Source organism: Sinocyclocheilus rhinocerous, unplaced genomic scaffold (genome assembly GCF_001515625.1).
Source record: "Sinocyclocheilus rhinocerous isolate Xijiao unplaced genomic scaffold, SAMN03320098_v1.1 scaffold781, whole genome shotgun sequence".
Taxonomy (NCBI): domain Eukaryota; kingdom Metazoa; phylum Chordata; class Actinopteri; order Cypriniformes; family Cyprinidae; genus Sinocyclocheilus; species Sinocyclocheilus rhinocerous.
In genome coordinates this window covers 1,674,746-1,690,322 of record NW_015658395.1, presented here as the reverse complement: position 1 = coordinate 1,690,322, position 15,577 = coordinate 1,674,746, and the positions used below count along the sequence as shown (strand labels likewise).

Sequence of the window (15,577 nt, the reverse complement as noted above, 5' to 3'; positions counted from 1 at the left end):
AGTGTTTTTGGGCAGAATTATGAGAGAGCCCACTCCCTTGGTTGAAAAGCAACCCCACACATGGATGGTCTCAGGATGCTTCACTGTTGGCACGTCACAGGACTCATGATAGCGTTCACCTTTTCTTCTCTGAACAATCGATTTCCCAGATGTCCCAAACAGTCGGAAAGGAGCTTCATCAGAAAAAATAACTTTGCACCAATCTTCTGCTGTACAATCCTTGTACTTCCTGCAGAATTTCAATTAATGTTAGCTGGTCATTTTGTGTCAGGATTAAAAAACAGTGAAATTTGTTGTTTTTTTTGTGAAAAGTTCATTTTCTTGGCCAATGAAGCTTTTAGCAATTATTAAAATGCATCTGATCACTCTACACAATAATCTAGAAACAATGTGATATGAACACCACAACAGCCTAAGCAGCAAACTTTGCAAAACACTAAATTTTTGTCACTGCCAAAACTTTTGGCCATGACTGTAGTAACGAAGAAACATTGAGTTGCTTCATTGAAATCTTATTGTATTACTGTATTAAAAGCTCACTGCATTCTGTAGAGTATTATGAGAGAGAGTATTATGGACTGAGTAAGTGTGATTACCTGCATCTGATAAAGCATTCATTCTTCAGCTCAATCTCATATTATATCTCATATTATATTCACAATAAAACATTAGTTTGAATGTCCACTGAGGAAAGCGATATCTTTGTCGTACTATTCTTTCATCTGTTAAAGGTAGGGTAGGCAATTTCAGAAAGGCTAGCAATAGCAAGCTAGCTGTGAATGCAAGATTCCCACCCTCCCTGTATAATCACTTTGCAAAGCCACGCCTCCCCGCACTCCAGAGAAACAGAGACTAACCTGCGACACGATGAGAGGTGCCGTTGGAGGACTGGATGCAATGCTGTCAGATTACCTCATGTCTCATTCACTGGTGAGAAAACATTACAGTACAAAGTGTATAATATTGCAATAATAGCGCCTTTCATTCTCGCTGGAAAAGGGTGCGTAGAGGTATGCACATACATATTCGACAGGCAGGCAGGACAGCTTATCGTAATGTTCGGACCGAACATTTTGATTTGATGAACAATTCATGGTCCTATGCCTTCTACAGACGATATAAATACATATAAATAAATGTAGACCACTTAACTTAGTGATTGCTATCGGGATGTTTCAATCAGGATAACAAAAATGTTTCTGAACCAAATCACCTACCCTGCCTTTAAGTGTGATTTCCGATGACAGCGCTGCTCAGAGCATTTGTTGGCTGCACCTTACACACACACACTGTTTCCCAATACTAAATACTATTATTAAATACTACTATTATTTATATAAAATATTATTTATTGAATAATAATATTTAATAAACAACAAAAGCCATCATAAAAATTGCTAGGCAATTCATTTAAAAGTACAAAATTTATATAATAATAATTTTAATTATTAAATAATAAAATAATAAAATTATATAAATATAATTTTGCCCTCAGCGAAAACTATTTGCTCTGGAACAAATAATAGATTAGTGAGACCAAAGACTGCCCATTAGGTTCACTCAACGAATTACACCTCATGTTTAACCACAATAGAGAGTTTTTTTGAAAATTGGATTCTTGGATGAATAGAAAATGCAGCCTTTATTTGAAATAGATTTTTTTTACAGCGCAATCACTGTCACTTTTGATCAGTTTAAAATATCCTTTAAATTAGGTATTTTAGGTGGGGAAAATGCAAAGAAACCACATATCTATCTCTAACATGCAAACTAGACTCAAACCAAGACTGTGTTATGTTTAAAAGTCCCTCTCGATACACAATCCTTCCTTAATGATACACAAAACTTGCAAAGGTGTCACTTAGGTGTCACTTTTTAACTTTTCAAATGTTTCTTAGCTTGTGTTTCCCTTTCAGTTTGGCACGAGTGACAAAGAGAGAGATACGGTTTGTTCCAGGACTCAATGTAAGATGTCCTAGGGGGAGAGGTAGAGAAATATGATGAATGGATTTGTAAGACTACCATGTGGGAAAAGTCAAAATAGATTACGGGAGAGTAGATGATCAGGACAAAAAAAATCCAACATTTCCGCTCAAAGCTTTCCGGATGAACGAAAGAGGACACTGACACAGGACACACACCAGGATTATTTCTAGACTAATGAAAATGATATCTGGCCTGAATGACTTATTGCCACTTAAGGAAGCCCCTTGTAGTCCACTGGTTCATTCTAGTGAAAGGCTGAGAGGGAGGCCACTAACCAGACATACACACTTTCACAAACCCTTTGCATGCACATACACACACATACACTGAAGCAACATTCCTCTGGCCAATATTTGGTGAAAGCCAGAGCTGAATGAAAATAGAGGCACACAGGCACACAGTCCTTTAATTAGAAGCCCATCCACCACATGCACTGCCCATCAAAAGGACAGGACTCTGTGATCTGAGGGTGCGCCATCCTTCATCTGCCGACTTAGAAGGACAAAACACTCATTTTTTTGCTCAGGGCCTCAAAGTACAAATAAAAAATTCCTTATTATTATCCTTTTTAATTTAAAAATACCCATTGGAAGACAATATGGAACATGGAAATAAAAATCTGTTTCAAGTAAGCATCCATAAAACATGCTCACCTGTAACACAAGTTAATTAATGCAGGTTTTAGATTCAAAATTTTCCTCACTTTGTAGTATTAGCTCATTGTTTTCAGTTACAGCTTAAGGTCAGTGTAAAATGTTATTCACAACCTTTTTTACTTCCATAACCTGACTAATTTAGATAAAACTAGAGATTCAACTAGTAATATGTAAGAAAAGATCTTGTTTTATCCATAACAGTTGATATAATAGAATGTGGTTGCAATGCAGGAGTTAATTCACGACATCAGCAAAAAAGGAAAGTCACTTTAACTGCAGAGCAAGTTATTATATTTATTTTGATTAAAATATTATAAAACACAATATTTATGAACACAATTATGACTCGTGCACAGTAAGACCAGGATTTGCACTGAATGTGTGCATTAAACAGTAAAAATGATTTGTTCTGATTTGTTGATGTTGACCGGCTTAAGGCATCAGGTTACAGTTTCTTTGCCTGATTGTCAATACTGAGATGAATTTGCTGGTGTGATAGTACCTTTATAGTTTCAGGTGGCACTCCTGGATCAGGTGCTTTCTCCAAATATGTGGTTAAATCTTGGTCCACATGCTCAAAGACCAAAGTTAGTTTGGTTTCCCGGTCAGTCCTGGAAACTGTGCATACGTCAAACAACCTAAACAAGGGAAAGGCATAATCAAGAATGCTTTCAATAAAAGCTCTTTGAGTGATCTCTGTTAATTATTTAGTATGAATTTTGACAAGTTCATAGAATACATAATAATTGAGTATGCAAAATTCTACAATATAATCTGCAATTAAGAATTTAATGGAGCAGAAACCTTCTAAACAAGACAAGCTGACACTGTTCTCAAACTGATATTGGCAAGACCTCTCAGCATAGCATCCATCATCTCAATGCAAGAAGGCCAAAACCCTAAAATTACTACTTGTCATTTTGCATTACAAGTAGTATGCATGTGATATATATTTGACAGAAGGGGCGGAGTTCTCTAATTGCCTGATGTCGCTTGAAAAAATAATGAATTATCCCAGACTTTTAGTGGGAGACAAAGTCATATATCCGTAATCTACCAAAATAATCTTTCATGGTAATGTCACTCGATCCCATGACATAAACTGAACCTCTCCAGGAAAGGCTTCTGCTGGAATCCAGATTGTTCCTCCACAATGAAACCTCTTAACCAGCTAAACATATGGCATGAATAATATTCTCATTATAAGCACTGAGGGGTTGCTTGCACTTTCACAGCGTTCCAAACACACAGCCCTATAGGATTCTCGGGCCCCTACATCTCTTAATACCGATTTTAAAAGTTTGAAGTTTTTAAATGTAAACTAATGAGAAATATTTCAGATTATGAACTTTTTCTTATGCACTTTTTCCAGGTCACTAATCACTGATCATGTTCTTTGATTGAAGCTCAAGATGCTCTTTGGAACATCTAAAATCATGCTGGAGAACATGATCGGGTTTTGACAAACTTATGGAGTTCATGCAGCTTGAGCGCTGTTGTCATTAAAGCAAAGGGGAAAACAAATGGACAGACAATATGAAAAAGATTCATTTGCATCCATGGGCAAATTATAAACCAGCAAAATTTACATTTGCAATCCAGACCTTGTCTGGTCTAGCCAAAAGAATGAAGTGTACATGCTCAGCAGCTTGTAGTGCACAACAATCCATTGCAAGGTTAAAGCCTTGAGCTAGGCCAGCCAATGACGTGAGTTCTGTCATCATCTGAGTAAACTATAACAAGAACTCCCCTAACGGAGTCACCAGTGATCTCAAAACAATATTCTCCACCTACCCATTTTAACATTAATAAGCCACCAAGCTAAAAATATCAACACACATTACCAAAACAATACAAGATGACCTTGATGGCAGACACAGACAATAAGGAATTAAAATGCATCTATTCACAGTTGAAAAAGACAGCCGGCTGCTCACAGATATTTGCGCATCAATGGTTTCACATCTCCACATAAAGGTCAACAATAGAAATCGTTTCAGTTGACCAGGAAAGGTGAATTGTCAAAGCAGTGCATGTGTCAATGGTACGATTTACATTTGACACTCCAATTATCAAAACAATGGAAGCCAATAGCTGTTCCTTGAAGACATCCTCATCTTAAATGCAAAGAGAGAAGACACTGTGGTTTGATTAACTAGATAATCTGTTGCAGAGATACTCATCTTTTATTCCTAGGAACGAGGAGTCATTTTAGCATTATGGCTAGTGATTGACAGTTATGGTTACATCAGGGGGCAATGCTGATACCAATATAAGAAAAGACATGCAGTAAAAAGGCTCAAGTAACACTAAATTTACAAAATATTTTCTCAAAATTCAGTAAAATAATATCTAAAACTACTCATTGCTCTAAAACGGCCAAGTTTGAATGACTATCATCCAATGCCTGTAATGTCAAATTAGCCAATATATTGGTCTATTAGGAATTTGATAACAAGCTCCCCACACTTTTAGCAACTAAAAACTGAGTGGGCATAATGCTCCGCAAGAAAAGAAGCTGATGGAGGCGAATCCACCAAATTTATGCAGCTTTCTTCAACTGGGTTTCTCGAAGTTCTTAGGGGATCTCCCTTGATCAAGGATCGATGAGTGCAAAATGACGTGACAGGAAATCATAGGCGTGATGTATGTCTGAACCAACTTTTGGGCAATTTCCCCCAAACAATGTAGGATGCCTACACACTGGAGATCATTGAGTTATACTGATAGGAACATGTGAGAGCTGACCCCCTATATTGCATATTACCAGATCCCCTTCTGACTAGAGGGACCAAAAGTACTTAATGTAACACAACCTACTTAAAAGTACAATATCCTCTGAAATCAGGAAAAGGATATGTCAGCAGTCATATTTAATATTGTGGGCCACAGAAAGGTGCAGGAAATGAAACTTGTAATATGAGGAATAAAGTTATTTTCATTGTAGCACCAGGCTTTTCTTAACAGAAACGTTCTGAATGTGCAATGTCTTCTTCCTCACTCCTTTAATCATGTTTTAAAATATTATAATATCAAGGCTATATCATTGTAAGATGTCTGACTTTCAAACAAACCTACACCCTTGCAGGAAATACATACAACATGAGGAAGTATGTTAAGTTACCATCTATAAACAAACTAAAACAGACTTGTTATCATGCATCCCTCATCAACAGCACCACCATTCCCCCCACTTTTATTTTATTAATTTTTTTTACCTGACCACATTGGGATGCTCAAAGGACTCCAGCTGCCTCAGCACCGCCACCTCGCGGATGGTTGACAGCGGCATTCCCTCTTCCTCGGTCTGCACCCGAACTCTTTTTAGGGCTACAAAGCGGCCCCCGTTCTTCAAATCCCGTGCTTTGTACACCTTTCCATATGCACCTTCGCCGATCTCAGCCACCGGCTCATATTGTTGGGTCGAGCTCTCTTTGTCCATTTTTTCACACGGCGAGGTACTGCGGGGAATCCCGAAACGTGAAGAGCGCGCGGATATTTCACAAAGGCATTATTGGGAGAGCGGCGCTGGCACGTGCACTGCCTGTAGAGCGCGAGCACAAAAGGAGGCAGAGGTAAACACCAATGTGATCAGAGTTAAATCAAATCTTATCTACGCACTGAAGATAACAGACATGGAGCAATACAACATACACAAAGCTAGCTCAGCCGCCTTTACAGCCAAATATCAAGGAAAGTCCGTTAAATATCAACATCTGGAGTCCAGAGTAAGAAAGCATAGGTGAATGACAAATGATTTTGTCCCAAATGATATAAAGGAGAAATCTTTTAAAGGTCTAGTTAAAGTGCCGAATTTTTAGAATTTCAGCTTGTGTTCACAGCATCTCGAGCTAATGACTCTAAACGAGTCAAGTGGAGTAACCATCGTGCAAAAATATACTTTGCAGTTTGAACACGTGGTTGAACGTGTTTCACGTGCTTTAACACTTTGCAAGGTTGCTTTTTTTTTTTTAAACAAATATTATGAATTTTTCAGTCACAAATTTTAAAAAGTTATTTAGGTGTCTTGATTTGACTTGGGAAAAAACGTGTTTTCATTAAAAAAAAGTAATTATCATATATTTATTAAAACAATAATGGCCTTGACACAATTATGAGGGTTTACACTGGACCTCAATGTGATATTTCCTGTTTTATAGTTTTCTTGTCATGTGACAACAAAATGGCTTCATGCTGGTTAAACCACACTTACAGATTTTTTAAAAATATATATATACCTACTTTTAAACAATTATAAAATGTTTAAAAAAATATGAATTCAAACTACAAATATATATATATATATATATATACATTTTAATTAGTTGTTTTAAACAATTTGAGCAGTTACACCACCCTGACATTTTTCCCTTTAAGCCACTCAAATATAGAACTGTGTTTTTTTTTTTTCAAAGTAAAAATTATTTTAAATAATAAATGTAGCCTATATAAATAATATATATAAAATAATTATAGGCTAGCGTTTAATTCAGAAGTTAAACACGCGTTGATCACAGAAAAGGTCTATTCCAATCATTTTGTATTTTTAATAACCTCACGTCACCGATCCATAATTACTTGCTAATCTGAGTCGACACAGGTATGCCTAATGTAACTCGCTTCCGTACAGTACTGTAACAGACTCAAGCTTTGAATCTAACCCATGCGCATATTGTCGATAAAAATAAACTGACCGAGTTTTCTAATGACAAGATTGTCCCTGCTCTTCTTTGTGCCACACAGCCCTGAGCACGTGGTTGTCTACTGTTTGCATTGTTTAGCTGTGCATATCAATAAACGCTGGCACTAAAGCGCCTACATTAGTTTCCACGCTCAAACAACATGAACATGTAATTAATAATCCATCTAGCGTGCACGCAAAGCCCCATATGCACAAACACGCGCACTGAATGTAGAAGTATCGCAAGTGAATGGGAGTTTTCTGAGTATAGTTACCCCGTTTGTTATATTCCGCCCGGACAGTCGCGTCATTCATAAACTTCAGTAAGTTTCCCAGCGTCTCCACACGCATCACAGCTCGTGCAGTGTCCTCGCGACGGGCCACACAGGTAGTCGGATGGTGCACGCGCTAAGCCCCATCTCCCAGCAATACCACACCACTGCAACAGCAAATCAAGTGAAAGACCGTCTGATCAGTCCCTCAAGAAAGCGGAGTGGATAAAAAAATGGACTGATTTTCATCGATCTGCTATGGCAGTCCCTACCCCTTTATGTTTTCCCCATCTAAGCAGGAATATGCAGCGTGTGTGTGTGCTCTGTCTGCTCCTCGCTTTCCCACGCTGGCTGAATGTGCCTTGACCCCCTTCAGAGCAGTTTGACACAGAGCAGGAGCGTTTCCGCATTCCTCACCGACTACAAAGACTAACCGCCTCCTCTTGCTTTCTCCCTGCCTGCTCGCTCCTTCACCATTCATACTACTTTTTTGCTTTTGTCTCGGTGTCAACACGGGATCACCGCGGGGGAAAGAGCTGGGACGCGGAAAGGTTATTGGATGCATCAGCCCATCTAATGGAAACTTTGTGGATCTGAACATCCAGATTAGTGAGGAAATCGTTTGCCTCTTCTAAAATAATGCATATATATATATGACAATATGAAAAATACAGGGATCTCGTACTATTGATATTCATATGTTAAATCATGTTGTTAAAAATAAGCCTTTTGCACTGGAGTGATAAGCTGAGCTCCCATTCCAAAATGATACAAAATTTTTAACAGAAAAGAATGCAGTAAAAAAAAAACAATAAAAATAATAATAATTTAACAGGACATTGCATGAACTTAGTAAAAAGTAAAGTAAGTAAAAAGTATGATTAACCTATATGGGATAATCAACCATTTTAAAACATGCTAAAACGTAATATTTTACCTCAAAAGTACATGCAATGCCCTGTTAAAAGTTATTTTCACTGTTTGAAAGTGGTTAACTAAAGGTTTTATTGTGTCATGTTTACATTCCTTTTCTGTTATCAAATGTTTATTTTTTTTGTCAAATTGTTTTAGTTTTTTTTGTGGACAAATAATTTTTTTGGTTATTATAATTGTATTATTATTTTTAATTTTTATATATATATATATATAGTGCTGTCAAAAAAAAAAAAAAAAATTTATTTTGGATGTGATTATTCACGATTAATCGTTTGGCAGCACTAATATATATAATATTTTAGTGTCATATGTGTTACCCTGATGGTATTTTGTAGACAGTGTTACCAGTACAATATTTGCCCAGACAGCCAGTCTGTTTATGGTGAACTATTTTGTAGTTCGATGAGGTGAATGAATCTGCTCGTCTTCAGTATTCAGAGAAACTGAACGCTCGTTGGTTTGAGTGAGAGCGGTTCGGCATGGGGGCAGATGATGAGTTTGAAGTAGGTTTGTCTGCCAATACAGTTTCCCCACGTGTGCCCCCTCTTGTCAACTTAAAATTCAACTTTTTTGCATCACAAAGCACACATTACACACAATGGGTTCTAAACCAATAACTGCAAAGGCTTCCCTGTACATTTATGCATCATGATTGTTCATTTTAAATGAGCTCTGAGAGCCATTTCCCAGATTGAATACATTACCATGCATACACATGCTTATTGGGCAGTGGAAAACAAAACAGTTAAATTGGTTTGTGTGTGGTACGCTCACTGTCCTTTAAGCCATGCCACAGCAGTCATTTTGAAAAAGGAGAAACAGTCACACATTCTGGGTAAAGTCTGTGCAAGACAGATGTCATAAAACAAGACTCAAATGAGTCTGCTGAATGTATATCTAAAACCAGAAAGCAGCAATATTATCTAAATATATAACATCACGTCATTCTTGGGGAAGAGGATACAGAGATAAAAAATGAGCAAATGAAATGCTCTGGGAGATTTATGCAGCATGGTGTGTGCTGTTTTGACTTTTTGTGTAAGGATGAAAAGGAATTTTGTGGTTGAGATAATTAACACTTACCAAGGCATTTTAACTGTCTCCTAGTAAAAGCTTTAACGGTTTATGAAAACAAACACATGCTTCAAATAAAAAAAAAATACATTATTTAGTCAGCAAAAAACACCTAAATATGTAAATGTGGTGAGAATTTCCTGTTTTTTTGTTGTTTTTTTTGCTACTTCTTTAAAATAACTGTATTTTTCAGTGACTTTTAAAAAAATAATTTTTATATTGCCACACATGATTGTATAAACAAATCAAGAGATGCAAATGTGCTTGGTGTTAAAGTTTTGATGTTTTAATTAGAAAAAAACTATAAAAAAACTTCAAAATCTATAAAACTTCATTTCTTGAACAAGTTCAATCGTCTTATGTGTCTTTTTGCATATGCTTTGCTTATCATTTCAATGGCTGCTGGTTGAGCAGAGTGTAAGGCGTACAGTCTATGAAAGGCTCCAATCATACACTATCAGTGCTTTCTAAATGACAATCTCTGCCGTTATTTGAGAAGCTTGAGTGGCAGATGGGGATCAGTCTGTCTATGTAAGAGAGACTCTCTCCAGTGGAGAACAGGTGACATTCTACCAGATTACCTTTCCACCCCATACACTTCTAACCAGACACCAGTCGGCCCGACAGCAGCCTCTCAGATCGGCTTTCTCAAATCAGATTCAGCCACACATGGAGGCAGCATTTGTGAAAGGGATCCCGACAGTCCTCATGTTACTCTTAGTCAATTCGCTGTCCCCTCAGTGCAGAGAATAACTGCTGACCACACCCTAAACGCAGTGTCTGTGTGCTTTGTTAATGATAAAAAAAAATTGGTTTTCCTATATGGTTGAAGGAGATTACATATCAAAAATCATTACTCTCTGAACAATGACAGTAATATCTTTTTAGAAAGACTTTTTGAAGTTTTAGAAAGACGTTTTTTTAAGAAATTCAAATAATAAATAGGCTACCGTTTTGTGGCTCTTTAATGTGTTGTGACAGATCGATTTAGCGCCTCAGTTTAAACGCCACGTGAAACGATCGTCTTTTCATATTTACTTAAAGCACAAAATAAACATGAATGAACATCAGAACATATTTTATTTCAACCGCGGAAAGATGTCAATACACAGTATTTTTCAAGTTTAAGTCCACCGAAGTTAATCTACTCTCCTGTCTGGTTTGTTTGTCGGACAAGATGGTAGATTCGGCGTTATGATTGGTCAGATCGCCGGTCAATCAAGCTCTTTGCGAAAGGTCAATTAAAGTCAAAGGGTCCAATGATGTTGTTTTGGACCCTGTTGACTTTATTGTGTGGACAAACAGTTGAAAGATTCTTTAAAATATCTTTTTTGTGTTCCTCAAGAAAAGAAAGTCATACAGGTTTGGAATAACACGAGGGTGAGTAAATGATAACAGAATGTTCAGTTTTGGGTGAACTATCCCTATAAAGCACTTAAATTCTATCAACCAGCATTTAACTTTAGAAGTTAACTACTCAGACTTGCCAAACTGGAGTGGGAACCTCATTCAGAGTCTAAATAAACTAAGATGTGCCGTTACTCCAGTCCTCAGTGTCACATGATCCTTCAGAAATCATTCTAATAGGCTGATTTGGTGCTCAGGGGGAAAAAAAATTCAATGTTGAAAACAGTTGTGCCAAATATTTTTGTGGAAACCATAATACTCTTTTTCAGGATTCTGAAAGAAAGTTCAAAAAACAGCATTTATTTGATATAAGAATCTTTTGTAACAGTAGACAATTTAGTATCAATCTAATGTGTACCTGTTAAATAAAACTATTAATTTCTTGCATGTCACCACATTCTCCTCATAACTAGTTCCACTCATACAACTAGAGCCCAATACTAATTTAAAGGGGTCATGAACTGCCTTTGTTTTTTATGTTGTACTGTACTGTTCTCTGAGGTCCACCTATAATGTTAGCAAGATTTTTTACATCAAAAAACATTTAGAAGTAATAGGCTACTTTCTGTACTGTTTCTAACCCCCCTCATCAGAGCGCTCTGTATGAAAAGGTGTGGCGGATTGTAGACTCGAAAGTAAACGCCCACTGCTATGATTGGCTAAGAGTTGTGTATGTTTGACAGTGTATATTCCACATAGATGGATGCTGCTGTGATTTAGATCAAAAACGCATAAATACCTCAGTACATATCAAACAATCTGTAAGAAAAGACAAAGCAATAGTGACCACGTAATGAAAACGTAACTGAAAACAAAAAGTTACTCACACTTGTGTGGTGCGACATTACAGTCAGATACAATATAGCCGGCAAAGCATTGTCTTTTATTTTCAATCTTTTTGAAAATCCCATGTCAAATTGTTCCTTGTTTGTAAATGAATCTGTGGTAAAATGAAGTGAACAAAGAACCAAGTTCAGTAACCGTCAGTAACTGTTTTCATTATGACGTGATCTGGATCTTCATTAAAAAATAAAGTGTATCCTGTGTGTTCGCCTCTCACATAAACACTACATGCACAACTCGGTGGGCGGGGCTAAACAGGCAGTGATGTAGAAGCAGGCGTTGATTTCCTCTGCAGAGGCGGTGCTTATCCACACTATTACATCATGTAGAACATTCCAAAAGCTGTTGTTGTGGCAGACTGCCTGGGAAGTCGTGGCCTAATGGTTAGAGAGTCGGACTCGTAACCCAAGGTTGCGGGTTCAAGTCTCGTACCAGCAGGGATTGTAGGTGGGGGGAGTGAATGTACAGCGCTCTCTTCCCACGACTGAGGTGCCCTTGAGCAAGGCACCGAACCCCCAACTGCTCCCCGGGCGTCACAGCAAAAAATGGCTGCCCACTGTTCCGGGTGTGTGTTCACGGTGTGTGTGTGTTCACTGCTGTGTGTGTGGACTTTGGATGGGATAAATGCAGAGCACATACATACCCCGAGTATGGGTCACCATACTTGGCCACACGTCACTTTCACTTTCAATTGTAAGGCTGTTCTATTATTGTTAAATGTGCGTTACAAATAAATTGTTGCTTATAAAGAGGCCATTTTAAGACGATTCAGTGACGCTATCTGTGCTGTGAAAGCCCAGCACTCTCTCATATGAAACATCTGCTCTGAACATCTCCATTCAATCTCAGCATCAGGCACAGAGACAATGCTCAGTTGTTTTTCCATGTTGGATTGATTTTTCATCTTTTTTTCCCTTTTTTCTCCCCCTCTTCACTAAAGTCCGGTCCAGGCAGCTAGTAAAGCCTTCCCCAGCACAGGCCCCTTAAGACAAGACTCTTTCTGTTGAGCATTTCCATGGAAACCAAGTAACTAACTTGAAGAGGAACATAAAAACTAGCTTTTTTGGAGAACGGAGGAACACCTGCCACCTCTGCAAATGGAGGATTGAACACATAGCGCTTTTACACATCACAAAACACACTTTCACTGGCTCTCAATGAGACCCTCACATCTGTTATCACTTACATGAATAGCCATTTATCAGTGATTTGTGAGGGGACTGCACGCAAGCGGAATAAACATCGTAAGGATATTCCATAGATCTCAAAGCTTTCACTGTCACAGCGGAGAATCAATGCTAAGGCTGTGTTTTGTAGCCGATCTGAATTTATGTTCTTAGCAGAAGTTCTCTCAGCACAGGAAATTGCTTATATTGTGATGATTACATCAGCATTTGAGGCTAAACACAGTATCAACGTTGCATTAGTACTGTTTAAACATGAAAAACACAGCCAGTCCATACCGTGCTGACTCACGCATATCTGCTGTTTTTCAGGGGGGACTGTAATGACACAAACAGTGACTGAAATGTTCTGCCTCACCTTCCCCAAGCACTTCTACCACAGACCCGTGACGAGGGGCCTTTAAGGGTCAGCACATCGCTGGCTGTGAGTAAAGAGTTCTGGAAAGTATCAAGAGCTTTCTTGATTTGTTCATTAACAGCATTGATCATTAACTGAGGTGCCATTGTCCCAGGCCAGCTGTCTACTGTTTATTCGGCTCCGAGCTTTGGGTTAGCAGAGCTCACACAGAGCTGCCCCTTTAACTTTATAAACTGACAGCTGCTCCTCACATTCATGTGAAAATGAAGCACTGTTCCAAAATCAGGGCATGTTTGGAGAAATTCAGTGTACTGTACATCACTGCATGTGTGAAATACTGTGAGAGTTCAACTGGGGGTCAGTTAGGGTGACTCTCAAACTATTGCATACAGAGAAGTGAATATTAGTCAATAATATTACTGAATTTAACCTGTATAATAAGTAGGGTTGGCTTAAAAAATATTATCTTGTGATTAATCATGAGTTTTATTCTAACAATCTTGACATCAATTCTTAAAATCCCAAGACTTTTCATGTGCCACTTTGCAGCGGCAGTGCAAATCTACAGCTCCACAACAAAAGCAGCCATATTTTAAAAATATTCAAATAATGTCTTTCTGTTGAGTTTACCTCAATGGTTGCATGTGATAAAATACGTAGTAAATAGTTTGATCCGATTCATAAACAAATAATACCTCTTGAGAACTGGTTCTTTTTAGTGATTTAAAAGCATATAGCTGAATGAATCTTATTCCTGAACAAGCGACTCTTTGGGTGGGTATTTTAATGATTCATTTAAATGGACTCATGAACTCACTTGTTATATAATTGCAATTGAACGGCATAGTTTAAGCCTTGTTGTTAATTTTTTTAATTAATATTTTTGTAATGTCGCCACAAAGTTAAAAGGTTCTTTTTTTAAATGACGTCAAAAGCTGAGAGATCATTACTTTCATATGCAAGTGAGAAGTTGCGAAGCAGAAACGAATGAAATTAGTGTGTACCATTACCCAGCCGTCATAACTTTTGCTTCTATTTGCGTTCATATGTCGATTCAGTACACCTGTTTATTTTAAGGTGAATATTTTTATCTATTGCATTTTACAGTAGGCATTTGTATGCCACTTGTTACATTAGTTTTGCAGAGTGCTACTGCAAATATTTACTTAGAAGCAACCAACACAGTGAAGGAAGTCATTTTCTTTGTGTTAGATGAGTGCAAGATATCCGATGTTGTCGCTTAGCAACAGCTTTTGCTTTTGCTTGCTTTGTCAACAATGACGTTCCAGTAGAAACTGTGGTTCACATCATATTGTCACTAACTTAGTGTTGTCGCTTTGTCACTACCCATATTGTGCAACATGTCAAGTAACCACACTGTGTAAATATTGTAGTCATAAATTCATATAGTCCTTCATGGTTCCGTCCTTTATGTATACCATAAAAAGAAATAAAGGATCGTTTTATCTTAAAGACTTTGATTGGGCCTTTGAAGGTGCCGCTAGCAGTACTTTGATTTAAATTTGCATATAAATCATTATACAGTGACTACTTTCATTATGGATTATGCAGTATCAGTTTTTTTCCAATCATCGTGCTTGCAGACACATGAGACTTGAATGATTACTTGAATAAGGTTTAAGACCTCTTTTAAAAATAATAATAATAAAACCACATGTTTAGAGATCTATCATATTTACATGAATCACCGTTGTGTTAACTGCATAATGTAACATTGAACCTTTTGGTGAAGCAATGTGTGCATGTGCAGTTGAATAAATCCCATCTGGCTTGTCTTTTTGAATAATTCGGTGACAGAGTTAACCACCTGAGCCAAAATACCTCTGGCTCTTTCTATCTGGCAGCTAACGCATGTGTCTGTATAGCATGCTGCAAATTTGGAAAACCATTTCTTTAGATTACATCACTTAAGTGCAAACTTGCCCTGGCTTCCCTCTGAGCATGTTCATCATCTCTTAATCCACTCAGTCTGTGAGGGTGGAGAACAACACGTGAGTTGTGTGAATGCCTGTGGGAGGTCAGGTGGGTTGCGTTGTGTTAACCACAGCTGAGCAAAATTATTTGACCTGACAAAATTATTTATAGCAGCTGGAATTCTCAAATCTCAGTTACCTCATGAAGACATGACCTGTTTTACCTCTAGTCTCTACAATATGACA

The 15,577-nt window shown here is 37.7% G+C and overlaps 1 protein-coding gene across 2 annotated transcripts in view; it reads right to left on the bottom strand.

Annotated features, from left to right (window-relative positions):
* Nucleotides 1–8,111, bottom strand: part of cdk6 (cyclin dependent kinase 6) — a 42,478-nt gene extending 34,367 nt beyond the window's left edge. Inside the window, exons 1-4 of one of the 2 annotated variants that reach the window (XM_016530414.1) lie at nucleotides 7,868–8,111; nucleotides 7,599–7,762; nucleotides 5,861–6,186; nucleotides 3,145–3,280 (exon numbers count right to left, since the gene is read on the bottom strand). In XM_016530414.1, the coding sequence (XP_016385900.1) occupies nucleotides 3,145–3,280; nucleotides 5,861–6,084 (360 nt within the window). In that variant the 5' untranslated portion in view covers nucleotides 6,085–6,186; nucleotides 7,599–7,762; nucleotides 7,868–8,111. Of the gene's footprint in view, nucleotides 1–3,144; nucleotides 3,281–5,860; nucleotides 6,187–6,296; nucleotides 6,529–7,598; nucleotides 7,763–7,867 lie in introns of those variants that run through there. The other variant, XM_016530415.1, reaches the window with a different exon arrangement.
* Nucleotides 8,112–15,577: the final 7,466 nt, after the last annotated feature.